The sequence below is a fragment of the Penicillium cataractarum genome, assembly GCF_028827025.1.
Source record: "Penicillium cataractarum strain IBT 29864 chromosome Unknown utg000009l, whole genome shotgun sequence".
In the NCBI taxonomy this organism is placed as follows: Eukaryota; Fungi; Ascomycota; class Eurotiomycetes; order Eurotiales; family Aspergillaceae; genus Penicillium; species Penicillium cataractarum.
The window spans coordinates 3,191,309-3,204,082 of NW_026622745.1; the positions used below are offsets into that span (position 1 = coordinate 3,191,309).

Here is a 12,774-nt window from a genome sequence, read left to right on the forward strand (position 1 = left end):
CGGCAGAGAGGGGCAGAACCAATCCCCCAAAAAAGTAGCAGCGCCCAAATGACCAAATGCCAAAATTCTCAAAATGCCAAGGTTGGGAAAATGGAAAAACGGACTGAAGTCACCGGTCCAACTTTGTGTCCCAGCCAGGTCAAGCCACCTTTCAGCCCGTTCAAAAGAAAAGAGTCGAAGAGAGAGATAAGGTGGGGGGGGGAACCATCGAAGCTTCCTCCTCTCTCATTGTACGAATACTATGTATACTGTACTTTTTTGTTGACCATCCCTGGCCCTACAGGACTCAAAACCGGCAAGCTTGCTAACAATTCTCCAGACTTCATCATATCCTTGTCTCCTCCTGCGTCATCGCACGACCTCATCAACGTCTCTAGGCCCAAGCATGTGGTCTTTTCGACGAGATTCACATCCTCGACCGGGCGGACAGACCAGCCAATCAGAAGGCTCATCCGGCGGTAAAGCAGGTTTTTTGGTACGGCGAGTTGAGTAACAAGATCGTTGCTGCCTCGTTTTTCGCCTTTTCAGCCGTGTTTCGTGCAGGTTTCTAGTCGAATCGTGGCTTGCTACGTTTGATGACGCTCGAATAACCTCCCTCCGGAACATGCCGAGCTATATCTTATACTCTCTCTGACAGGGGCAGAAGCTGTCATAATCGTTATCTCAGTTACATACTCGTCGATCTGGCTGGTCTATCCAGCAGGGCCTAATTACTTCCTTCTGATGGATTGGTTGGGCCTTTTTGCCTGAACATGGGGGTTAATTGGACTAACGCCACCTTTGTGATTTAGCTCAGAGGTGATTTTTTGGTGGAACGCGATACACAATATTCATCGTCCCTGACCCTCGGGCGTTCTCAATATCCACATCCCACTACACTTGCGGCCGAAATGGCCGAGATCCCCGTTGTTGCGAGACTGGTTGAACTCGGGCTACTCCACTCTAATCGGGGACTCCCGTTGGAGGCTCAGAATGCCCTGATCGAATCGGACCATCACGAATCAGCCCGTGGGTTCCGGTACCTTGAGGGAAGTGAATGTGCAATTATGTACTCCGACTACTCCTGGGCTGAGGGGGCTCAGGCTCAGGCTCACATGAACGTCGCCCCCGCGCGGGGGCTGAAAGTGTCCAGAGTGTCCCCAGTCCGTGATTGTACAAACACATTGTGGAGCATCTCTTTCCCCCTCCCCTGCCAGGTCTCCAGGTGGTCGGTATGGCGTCGGACTCGCTATTGGAGTGTTTCCATACGATAGGGGAGAGTATCCATCTTCACGAATCTCCTGCTCGGTCATTGCCAGATCCTGCCTCGCCGTCCCTGGTGATCCTGTGTACCTGGGTCGGGGGCGCCACGCCTCGGCGAATCAACAAGTATCTGGCTCAATACCAGGAAATCTTCCCAACATCATCCCTCCTCCTGATAACAACAAATGTGCCCGATACAGCTTTCCGGCCACTCACATGGATACGTGCCAATCTGAAGCCTGCTCGCAATGCGATTAACCGAATCGTGGGTCGTGAGATCGGCCAAAACACGGTTGAGTCTAGTAGTCGCCAGCGCGGCATTCTACTCCATCTATTCTCCCACGGAGGCGGCAACATTGCCAGTCAACTCGCGCTATCCATGAAGGCAGAACCCGACCGTGGCGCATTATTCTTCTCTAATCTTCGCACTATTATCCTGGACTGCTGCCCTGGCGACGATACCTTCGAACGGATGTACGCGGCTACTCGGGTATCCGTGCCACAGACTCCCGTTGCACAATTCTTGGGTAAAACAGTTATGTACCCAGCACTCGCCGTGGTCAATGGATTCCAGCAGGCCGGCCTAGTGCGCGCCGTAAAGGACCTTCGCGACATTCTAAATGCCCCTTCTACTTTTGGATCGACGCCAAGGAGGTTATATATCTATTCCAAAGAGGACATCGTGATAGGATGGGAAGATGTGCAATCGCATCTTGAAGATGCACAGAATCGAGGGTACTCTGTTGGTCAAGTTTGTTTTGAACAAGGTCCTCATTGCGGGTTGGTCATGGAAGATCCTAATCGGTACTGGGATGCTGTGAAGAATTTCTGGGCCGGCGAGGATGTTTGGGATGTAAGTCCCAATGGCTCCCAAGGAACTTCCACGGGTAAGCGGGCGATTATCCCCAGCAAGCTCTGAGAACCGAGAATTCGTCCGATCTGCTATATAAGACTCCGTATGTCAAACTAGAATCACGGTAGTGGACGTGTGTGTTTGCGCGTCGAGCGGGCATATATGGCGCCGTACTTAACTGTATAGCAGTATGAGCCGAAGATGACCCGATAGATGTACATAGCTCCAAATGATACCAGCATATAAGAATTATACAAAAACACCACCTGCTATTCTACGTGCCAGCGAGGCAGAGGTCAATACCATTAGTATTAAAGATATCTGCGACCAAGGCCTAGTTTGAGTCTATATACCACATTAAGCATATTCTATGTGTTTCAAATCTCATATTTCAGATCCAGAAACCCCTCCAAATCCCAACAAATGCTCATCCCCCTCCTCAACCTCGAAATCAAACCGTACAAGATCCTCTCGATAAGGGATAAAATAAGTATGCGTCACCCTATTTCAATCTCAGCCTCACATATCATTTCCACTCGATAAGTTTGTCAACAACACATACCTCTCATGCTCACTACTGGCTTGATACGCATCTAATGCAGCGCGATTTTCATGATAGCTCACCAGTGCATACTGGAACCCTTTACTCTTCGAGGCAGGATCTGTGATCGAGGGTCCGCCGACGACGAGGCGTTGGCTTTGAACGCAATGTAGGTTTTTTAAGGTCTTTAGTTCGGTGATAAATTTCTCGCGGATGGTGGGTGAGGTTTCTGGCTGGAATTTGAAGAGGACTGTATATGGAGGAGTATGAGTAACATGGGGATAGATTTTCGAGGTGCAACGTACCGATGTGGACGATTGTCATTTTGATAATTTATTATATGGCAGGGGAGGGTTTTCAGTATTCATGCAGGTGATAGCAGGTTTGCAGTGACAATGTAGGCAATAAATAGCAGATTGTGTCGCCTTTTTAATCTTATACCGGGGGGGAGGCGGAAGGCATCCGCGTCTTGCGGAGCGTTGCCGTTCCATACATTGATTGATGGTGGCCGCCAAGTCGCGGACCCACGCGTAGGGTGGCCTATGACTATAGACCGATGAATGTTGTGATGTACAAGGAGGGAAATCAGCGCCTGTATATCTGGCGAGACTAATGTGCCGAAATAAGGTCATACTCTTCACCATGCACATGAAGTGTATCTGATCTACAACCATAGTGCACACCATTAGCTACTCACCAGGCCGAATTGACCATAGAGCGGTCGCTCTAATTATTGGATCAAATCTAAGACGAGCCACCTACAGGTACCTCTACTCGGAACCTATACCCGGAAGAAAAACAAGGGAGTCAAGATAGTACCTTCGATTCAACCTACCAACCACCTAAATGAACTAGTTCCACATTACAGCGTTCGGATCCAAATACTGCTGAATGATACTATCGAAATCGGGCGCCCCAGAGAAATCCATCAAACCACCAGGCATGGCATCATTCAACCAATTCGAACCCTCAAGGCCAAAGTCGTACTCGTCTGCAAACGAACCCGTCGAGGGAGCTATGTCGATCGCAGAGTCTACCTGTTCCGGCACAGCCGAAGTCGGTGCTGTGTTGGAACTGTAAGATCGCGTATGCCTTGTAGCGCCTGTGGCGGGCTGGGTACGAGCTAGACGCGGTGATACCTCCATGGCACGTACCCGAAGCAGACGCTGTATCGTAGCGCCAGATAGCTCATGGATACAATCTCTTGCTCTCCTAGCCTCTGCCCAATACTCCCCGATACTGCTGAGGATGTTCAACCCAATACCCGTATCGGCTACCAGGTCATCAATTTGAACCTGGGATGTGACTTGAGGTAGCCGCCAAAGACAGTGAAGCATAATCAACGTGCTGAGGAATATTGAATGCACAACGAGTCTGCTATAAAGAAGCGATTCCTGTTTGTACAGCTCGCCAAAGCCCCGCAGCAGCTCGACTGCGTGCTGAAAGCACTGTGCTAACAATTCTTCCGATGGATCGGGGATTCCAGGGCTTGGTCTCAGTACCAAGATCATCATCTCGTGATATTTGGTCTCGCAGAGTTTCGCGATAGATGTCATGTCGGATGCACGGGGGATTTGAGTGTACCATGTTTTCAGTCGATCTATCATGTCACTTTGCCATTGATTGATGTCGAGGATTGGTGGGTATGCGTATCTGGGAGGATCTCGACAGATACTATGCATGACATATTTGATTTCGGAATTCAGTTGTGCCAATTTGAACAAGTGAATCGAGTATGTAATGTGAGAAGGTGTATCATCGTGAGATCTGTCGCCTGAAACAGGATCAGCGAGGTGTGCATCCGCGACATTTGAAGGGAACTAGTAAATATTAGTTCCCAAATTCTGGTTTTTAGACTCCGGTTATCGTTACTCACTCGAAGTTCACACGCCTCATCTCTAACTCCGATCGGTCGCCCCATCATCGTGCCCAAAGTTCGGTCAAAACTATATACCACCCAAAAGATTCGTGTTCTCATCTCCTGCTCCAGAAACGAAATGTGAAAAGAAGACGAGGTGCGTATATCGCGCTGGAGACCGAGATCAATCAGTGCACCCAGGCACTGGTAATTTAAGCTCCAGATGTTCACCCCACAAGAGGGATTATGTAGAGCATAGACCATGAGAAGAAGTTGACTCTGAAGGCTCTCAAGTGACCCGTCTGCACAGGCACTTTCAAAGAATTGCGTTGCAGCAGTATAGTATCCCTCTGCTGGTAAACGAAGTCTGAACCGTCGCGAGAGATCCGAAGCGGCTATTGCGAGCACCATATAGACATGGAAAGCGTCCGATGGATTGGGGTTTGCCGCTGACTCTCCCGTGTACATTTTTTCCAAGCGTTGCATATGAGATGGCTCATGAAGAAATGGATAAAGAAGATGGAAGGTTGAGAAATACTTCGAAGAAAGCTCGATCGCATCGTCTTTTCGAGACGGTAATGAGGCAGGGGTGTTGAATAGCTCTGCAGACAGCGAGATTGGCTCGTCTACACTACGGTTCCCTAGTGGTCTTGACCGTCGGCCAGCATTGGAAAAAACAAGATTAGCAAGAAAGTAGCCGCTTGAAGGGCCGATATATCGTGCCTCCCCGCCAGAGGAAAGTGAGACTAGGCCAATTTCGTGTGCCTGTCTTGACTGTGTTCGGGATTGTTGCGTATTTTCAATTGGCACAGGCGGCTCTTGCCTCGGCGATGTCATAGCCACAGGATTTTGAATACTTTCATCAAGATTGATCGACTCATCATTCTGGTATTCATTAGAGTCAAGTGGCGGACCGTCTTCCAAGGATACATCGGTTCCTTGTTCACGGATTAAAGACTCGAGCCATTGAACACGCTTCTGCAAGTTTGCAATATATCTAATCACGAGTTAGGCCAAACATGAAACACGAGACAAAACATGATTACTCACGTGCGATTGACTTCCTGCTTGCCATCATTAACGCATGGCACATTTGCCTTGATACATGCTCCGCAACTCGGGGTTTCGCCATTACAGCGAATCTTGCGTTTCTGGCAACGCCGGCATGCCGCACGATTTCGACTCCGCCGTGGAGTGTTCATTGAATAGGACACTGGTCAGTACAATACGGCGCCTTTGGTATTCTCATGTTCCAGCGGAATACTTGCGGTCTCAGTGGCATTTGACGGGAGGAAATTCTCGGATGAGCGGCTGTCATCCGCATGGATGACTAACATACCAGATCAGGCACCCGGTTGCCCGTCAAGGTACCTAGAGGTAATGCTCTTATTTAAATCCATTTAAATAGCAAAGGATGATCAAATAGTAGAATTGATCAAGAAAGAGGTGGTAGGTCTCTACTAATAAATAAGTTGGTAGATAAGTTGGTAGATTTACTACTACCCCTCCTACTTTAACTACTATACTTCTACTACTCAGCGAAAGCAAAGCGACTAGCGTGACTGGGGGGTTCTAGGGTGGGATCCCCCCTTCTTAAGGTCGTTAAACGAAGAAGATTAAGCCGCTAAGTGAGGCAATTACTCTGCTAGACCTACCCAGAACGGGTCCTTGGGCGCGTAGACAGCTTTTATTACTGTATTTCCCTCAGATCTGCCCCGTGGATTTACTACTATACAAGAACGCAATCGCATAGTATCAGCCTTGAGTGGGATAATTAAAAGACTGCAATAACGTCATGTCAACCTCAGATTGATTCCACAGTTCCGTGAGCCACATTCTTGTGGCCTCATTACCCGCGAGCAGATCTGAACCTGGACTTGCCGGAATAAGATCTGAATAAAGAAAATATTAGCAAACGACAGGTCCAAAGTAGAATAAATTGGGTAGCTTACCCATGACTTTGTTGATAATCCTCGCTGCTCGAGCGGCAGTTTGTTCAAAGACACCCATCTCCTCCAGTGCCAACCGAGCTCCCTCAACTTCTTGCCTCCAATCCAAAGAACATTCATGTTGTGGCTCGTACAGTAAGCAGGCAACATGAACAAATGTTGCAGTGACCAGCCAGTAACAAGCGTACCAGACTAATGCTCGATGTCGATCTCTACCGCCGCGCCAAAACATAACAATGGATGAAATACATTCTTGCGCAGCATCAACACACCTGCGAGGAGGTTTATCGGCGTTGGACAGATCCAACGGCTGGCGTCGTCTAATCAAGTCCAAAATAAAGGGCCGGTAGATAATGATGCGAAGGTGCATGGATCGCCACACTAACACCATTCGAGGTGCTTCCAATTTTTCATATTCTAGGCTTTCAGAGCTTGTCTGCATATAAGGAGGTAGGGAATCAACCCATTCCTTGACCTTATCTCCCAGACGAAGCATGACAGGAGCAGGCGGTAACTTGCTCTCAAAGAGTTTCGTGTTCGCCAGATTGGTTATATGGGCAAGTTTGGACTGCCATATAAGACTGGAGGCTACTGTAGGGGTGTCGTGAGGTTCTGGAAGCCGGTCCATATCGACAACGAGATCTCGGTCGTTAAGATTATGCGGGAGCTGCATGTTAACGCCGCTTAAGGATAGAGTGGGCCGACCGAATGTCAACCTCGCACCCGAGTCGAATATGTAAATAGTCCACCACACGCGGCGTCTCATTTCCATCTCAAACAAGCTGATGCTGGTTGGAGAAAATTCTCGGTGCAGGCCAATGCTTTGTGCCATATTCATGGCTAGTCCGAGCAATGCGAACCCACTATTAGGTCGATTACGCTTCTGCAGGTAATTGGCCATCAGTGTTAGACCTTGTAACAATGGCAACGAGCCCCGTTGTAAGAGGCTAAGAGACAGATGCTGTGATGCGATTCCGTAGTAAAAGTTGTCGGCATTATGATTCGACGCATCACCGGTAAAGGCACCGATTGCGCGGACCATATTGTATAGCATTGGCCAAGATCCATCTTTAGGCTTAGGAAGTACTCCTAGAGAAGAGAAAATGAATGAGAAGATGCGATAGTGGATAGTAGAGTGCTGACATACCAATGCACTGTGCGCGGAAATACCCTTCATGGAGAATGGGATATGCACAATTATACAGTCCAAAATACCAATCAATGCAGGAGTCCGAATAGGAGGACGATTGAAGCACATCATCGGCTAGGGTTGATTTGGCATGGCCTGGAAATGCCATCTCGGCCTCCTGTAATGGAAACAGGTGCATGTGTAGTGACTGCAAATTCTTCAGAAGAGCGTTTCCTGATTGTGGGCCCATGTATCCGATGCCACGCTGAGTTACAGAAAGTGAGCCGATCCCATCATTTAGGGATGTTGAATCTGCCGATTCGTCCCAATCGAGGGTATCGGCATCTTCTAAATCAGGCTTTTCAGCCGGTGTAAGTAATTCCTGCGTTTCTGAGGGTTGGGCTGGAGGCCGCGAACTGGGGGTGAAAGGCATGTATTCGCCCTCTGTATCTCTGGAAAGGCCTTGATTGGCAAAGGGAGAGCGGCCTGAGCTGCTCATCTCTTCCACTACAGCGTCCACATTGATGTTGGGCAGATATTTCTGCCAAGCCGCTTCCAATGCTTGAATGCGTTTTTGACATTGTCTCCATCGCCTGTAGAAGTTTCGTGAGTAGACTGAAGTTTGCGGGGTTTGTGGGGATGAAGGTCAATCGATACACTAGGAAAAGAGATGGAATACTCACTTTTCTGCATTTGCTAGTCTTCCATGTGGTGAGCTATACTGGCATGGGTTTCTACTGCGATGGCAATGTTGGCACGGAGTTCTGCCGGAGCAGCGCACTTTTCGGAGTTTGCAGTTATCACAGGCCCGGTGTTTGGAAGTACCGGAAGGTATCTCGTCCTGTGGGGCATTCAAGTTAGCACTTGTCGTGGCCATACCGAATAGTCCGGGCTCCAGGGCCTCTTTACATGTTGATGATGTCTTGCCGAGATGCACATCGTGCATCGGAGTTTCGTCCCGAGGCGGGATTAACTATATTCCACTCGACCCAATCGCTCATAGTCACTAACGTATAGAGAGAAAAGTCACGAATATCACTGATATTATTGTAAAAGATCGCCTTCACTACCGTAGGGACCTGTAAGTCCCCATTCAGCGAGTTAGGATTGTGTTTGGATATCATTGTTGGGGATGGCTCCCAAAAGATCGGATGACAGTCCAGTATATAACTCCCAAGCTACAACCAATATTCATACTTATAGGAGGTTAATCGAATGGTTAAATAGTGGCTAACACTATCTACGAACAAGCTCCTCAGTAATATCATTAGACTGGGAAAATAAAACGCCATGTAGAAGTATGCAGGAGGCTGGAGTATCTAGTCACACTCCTCTTGCATTGGGCATGTAGATACCTATGACGTTATCTTCACCTGGAAGTGGGACATGGACATGTCCAGGGTTTTAATCTGAGTGCAAATCTACTTTAGTGGCTATGAGAGGCTTTCCTGGGGACATGAAAGTAAATGATTCCTCGCCATCTCCGGGGGAACGCACCGACAGCCTTGCCCCACATTCGGGGAAATCACCGAGCAGATGTTGAGAGTTGCCACTCGGGGGTTACCGCCGAGAAGTCTAATCATCACCATTGAGGGCAATTGGCCAGAGGCTCTCAATCATTGTGGGGTAAATCATTTCGTCCGGGGTAAAAACAGTCTGGAGGGAATACGTCTGGGGTAGAATACTGCCGAGACTGTCAACCGCACTGGCATGTCTGCATCTATTTAGGACGAGGATCATGGCACGAAGATATCGGGCCATGGCACGAAACCTGGCATGCCACTAGTCCTAACTAGGTATCCTTCCCGCATCACCCAAAATGATACATTCGACAGCTGTATAATACTTGCCAAGCCCTTATGTATGTATTTCCCTATACATAAGCGCTTCTCGTAAATAATCGAATGTCGTCGGCGATCATAGACGCCGATATCATGTGATCATGTGACCCAACCGGGTGGTTGTTTATGTTGACCCTATACATTCCAATTAGCCATAGTAACACATACCCCTTCCTACCTTTCTACCACTACCACCTATTTTCCAAGAGTCCATACAGCCATCCAAATCGCCTGAATTTGCAGAGATTTCAAAGATAATTCAATTTCCTAATTAAGAAGCTAACATACTATCAATCTAGATTACCCTTCCACCTACCCATCGCCCTTCTCAGCGCTCTTCTCATCGCCTTTTCCGCCCTACACGGGCGGTCTCCTTCCTCACAATCTCGAATCCAGAGGGATCTCGCTTAGTGGATCTGGCCAATCGAGTGGATCGGCGGATTGGTTGTTTAGTGGTTGGTTGTTTAGTGGTTGGTTGTTTAGTGGTTGGTTGTTCAGCCTCAACAGTCCTCTTCGCAGCCTCTACCCTAGGGTCCTTTTGAGCATGGTTTGCCCGTCCACGGGGACGCCCGGCGGCCTTCGCGATGGCTGGTTCCTCGATTCGAAGAACAGTTTCTATGTTAAGTGGCTGGTAGTCGTCTTCAATTGAAGCTAGAAGCCACCACTGCCGGTGGAATTGGTCCCTTCTCAGGGCCTGCTTGCCTTCGATTGCTGCCACAATCTCGTGAATACAAGGTAGCCCCAGTGACTGCCGATGGTAGTGAGTGCAGTCTGCCAACTGTAACTCTTTCTTCTGGTAGGCAGTTAACTGCTGGGCAACTCGTTGAAGGGCACATGTGGCAACCCAGCCAAGAACCGACCGAAATAACGGTATAAGGAGGTTATCTGGTAGTTTCTGGCGGTCCTCCCTAATTGCCTGGTTGATGGTAATATGACGAGTACTAACCGCGGTTTGAACCCGGGTCATTACTGTCAGGAGATCTCCAATCGAGTATTTGATATAGGTCTTGAGATAGGCATGGGCCCCTTCTACTCGCGAGGAGGAGGTCTCTCCGAAGTGAAGGGTTTGGTTGGTATAACAGCGAAGAAAGCGTTGCTTTATACTATCCTTCATCTGTCACGGGCTGTTGCCCGATATTGGTCACGTGTATCACGGAACCTTGGCATGTTGACATGGAGAACACGCGGGACGAACCTTTCTTCCCTAAGCTTTTTGTAAACAGCATGTTGGCCTAGTTAGATTGAATTAAGTCTTACTTCAGCCCCTCACATACAAAAAGCTTCCTTCTACACCTAGAAGTACCACTGGTTATTAGAAAGCCCTAGGAAGACGACCTAGGCGCTCATTGGAAACACCCCTGAATCCCCGGCGATTCAGTGACGGCCACACAACGGAACGGAACCCTCGCGTATAAGGCCTTAGTGCTCGAGACGTATTGGAAAGCCCTAGAAGATCTCAATTCCTAGGCACATTGGAACATTGGAACGGAATATAAGCGAATAGCAACCGAAACGGTACCGGTCGCTACCCATAGGACCCTCGACGCGAAGCCGATTGAGAAACGAAGAACGCACGAATAAACCGCTACACACGGCAGAGAATGGCAAGAAATAGCGAATCGTCTAGTCCCCCTAGTTGGGCTCAGACATTAATGCAGCAAATCGCCCAGAGCCACGCCGTATACGAGAGTGCTACCACAGCACAGAACGAACGGAACACCGCGCAAGACGAACGGATCGAAAAACTTGAGGCATTACTCCAGAACATATCAATCCCTAGCAAAACACCGCCGAATCCCTCTCGAATCGAAACCGAGGTCACGCAGGATAGAACAGGGATAGCTATACAACGCCCTCGGCCACGACTACCGGACCCAGCGATGTTTGCAGGGAGCTCTTCGGAGTGGCCATCCTGGCGAACAGTGATGGAAAACAAGCTAGCAGTAGACGGCGAAGCTATCGGGAGCCCACAAGATCAATTCGCGTACGTCTTCTCTCGGCTAGAAAAGCTAGCCCTAAAGAACACCAATTCGTTCGTGAAAACACAGCGAAACGACCGCGAACCACGACAGCTTCTTGACTACCTCGAAAACATCTATGGCGACCCGAACATCAAAGCAAGAGCAGCAAGACGGCTTCACCTAATACGACAACGCGAAGACCAGTCCTTCGCGAGGTTCCTACCTCAGTTAGAAAGGGAATTCGCTGACGCAGGCGCTTTTGAATGGCCTGACGAGCCTAAGCGGCAAGTTTTGCTAGCTTCGCTTAACCGAAAAATGACCGAAACGCTACGGTATCGCGGCGTCCCTAGCACCTTTTCGGAGTTAATCACACGACTCCACGAGATTAGTGCAGACAACGACACCCTGGATATTAATCGTACTCGGAATACACGCTCTAAGAGAACGACTGACGAGATGGACTGGACCCCTACTGTCTCTGTAAACCGTACCGAACCGCGTACGAAACCCCAACGATTCGAGAAGGAACACCCTAAGCAAGCGAAATGGGTCAGCCAGGACGAACTGGATAAGCGACGGGCCGAAGGGAAATGCTTACGATGCGGGAGATCCGGACACCTTATCGCGAGGTGCGCACTCCTACCGGCGCAACCGCCGAATAGTACACGTACCGCTACCAGTTCGAGCAAGAAAAGACGTGAGCGTACGGTCAATGTGAAGAAGGCAAGGCCTACAAGTGATAGCGAGTCAGTCACGACGGCTTCCGACAACGAAGATGTGACTACTGAGGACGATTCGGGAAAAGAATAGCTCCTGTTCTAAGCCGCGAGCAGGAGCGGAAGGGGGTCGAGAAGCTACTTAAACGTGAGACATTACCGTTTATAGTCGATGCTAGAGTGAATGGAATCCAATTTACACAAGCTCTCGTCGATAGCGGCTGCCGCTGCTATGCAACGGTAAACGAGTCTTTAGTCCAGTCGCTCGACCTTCCGCGCATTAAGATACAGCCACGAGTCCTTGACGGAGTGGTACCGAACCAGTGCCGAATCACCCACATTACCCATTTCGACCTCGATGTCCACGGCCAGCAACAAGGCCGCGTATTTGCCTATATTATCGGACCACAAAGCGATAGTATGATACTTGGGGACCCATGGCTACACGACGTGAACGGACGATATTCGGCAAGGAAAGGATACCTAGACATCTTCACAAGGTCTGGGGAGCGGACAAGATGTTGGAACCGCGCGGATCGCACTATCGGGCCTGATGGAGTAAAGAGACTACGCGTCGTGCAGGTTAAGGCATCATCTATACAGCAACTCGTACGTAGCGTACCGGATGCGGATCGTTTGCGAATCGGCAGGGTTTCGCTAGACGATATTGAGAGAGCATTACGA

General features: G+C 49.1%; 3 protein-coding genes across 3 annotated transcripts; 1 reads left to right on the forward strand and 2 right to left on the reverse strand.

Annotated features, from left to right (window-relative positions):
• Positions 1-1,213: 1,213 nt before the first annotated feature.
• On the forward strand, positions 1,214-2,161 carry N7496_011755 (TMEM53 family protein; the record flags this gene model as incomplete). The annotated part of the gene is made up of 1 exon (XM_056704668.1): positions 1,214-2,161. The coding sequence occupies one exon, from the start codon at positions 1,214-1,216 to the stop codon at positions 2,159-2,161; it is 948 nt and encodes a 315-aa protein (XP_056550628.1).
• Positions 2,162-2,479: 318 nt separating this feature from the next.
• On the reverse strand, positions 2,480-2,960 carry N7496_011756 (Dabb family protein; the record flags this gene model as incomplete). Its single annotated transcript, XM_056704669.1, has 3 exons — positions 2,480-2,597; positions 2,658-2,886; positions 2,942-2,960. 3 exons carry the CDS (start codon positions 2,958-2,960, stop codon positions 2,480-2,482), a joined length of 366 nt encoding a protein of 121 aa, XP_056550629.1.
• A 527-nt stretch (positions 2,961-3,487) lies between these two features.
• N7496_011757 (fungal specific transcription factor domain-containing protein) lies at positions 3,488-8,005 on the reverse strand (the record flags this gene model as incomplete). Its single annotated transcript, XM_056704670.1, has 6 exons — positions 3,488-4,456; positions 4,513-5,491; positions 5,545-5,558; positions 5,724-5,824; positions 6,447-7,532; positions 7,591-8,005. 6 exons carry the CDS (start codon positions 8,003-8,005, stop codon positions 3,488-3,490), a joined length of 3,564 nt encoding a protein of 1,187 aa, XP_056550630.1.
• Between the last annotated feature and the right edge of the window lie 4,769 nt (positions 8,006-12,774).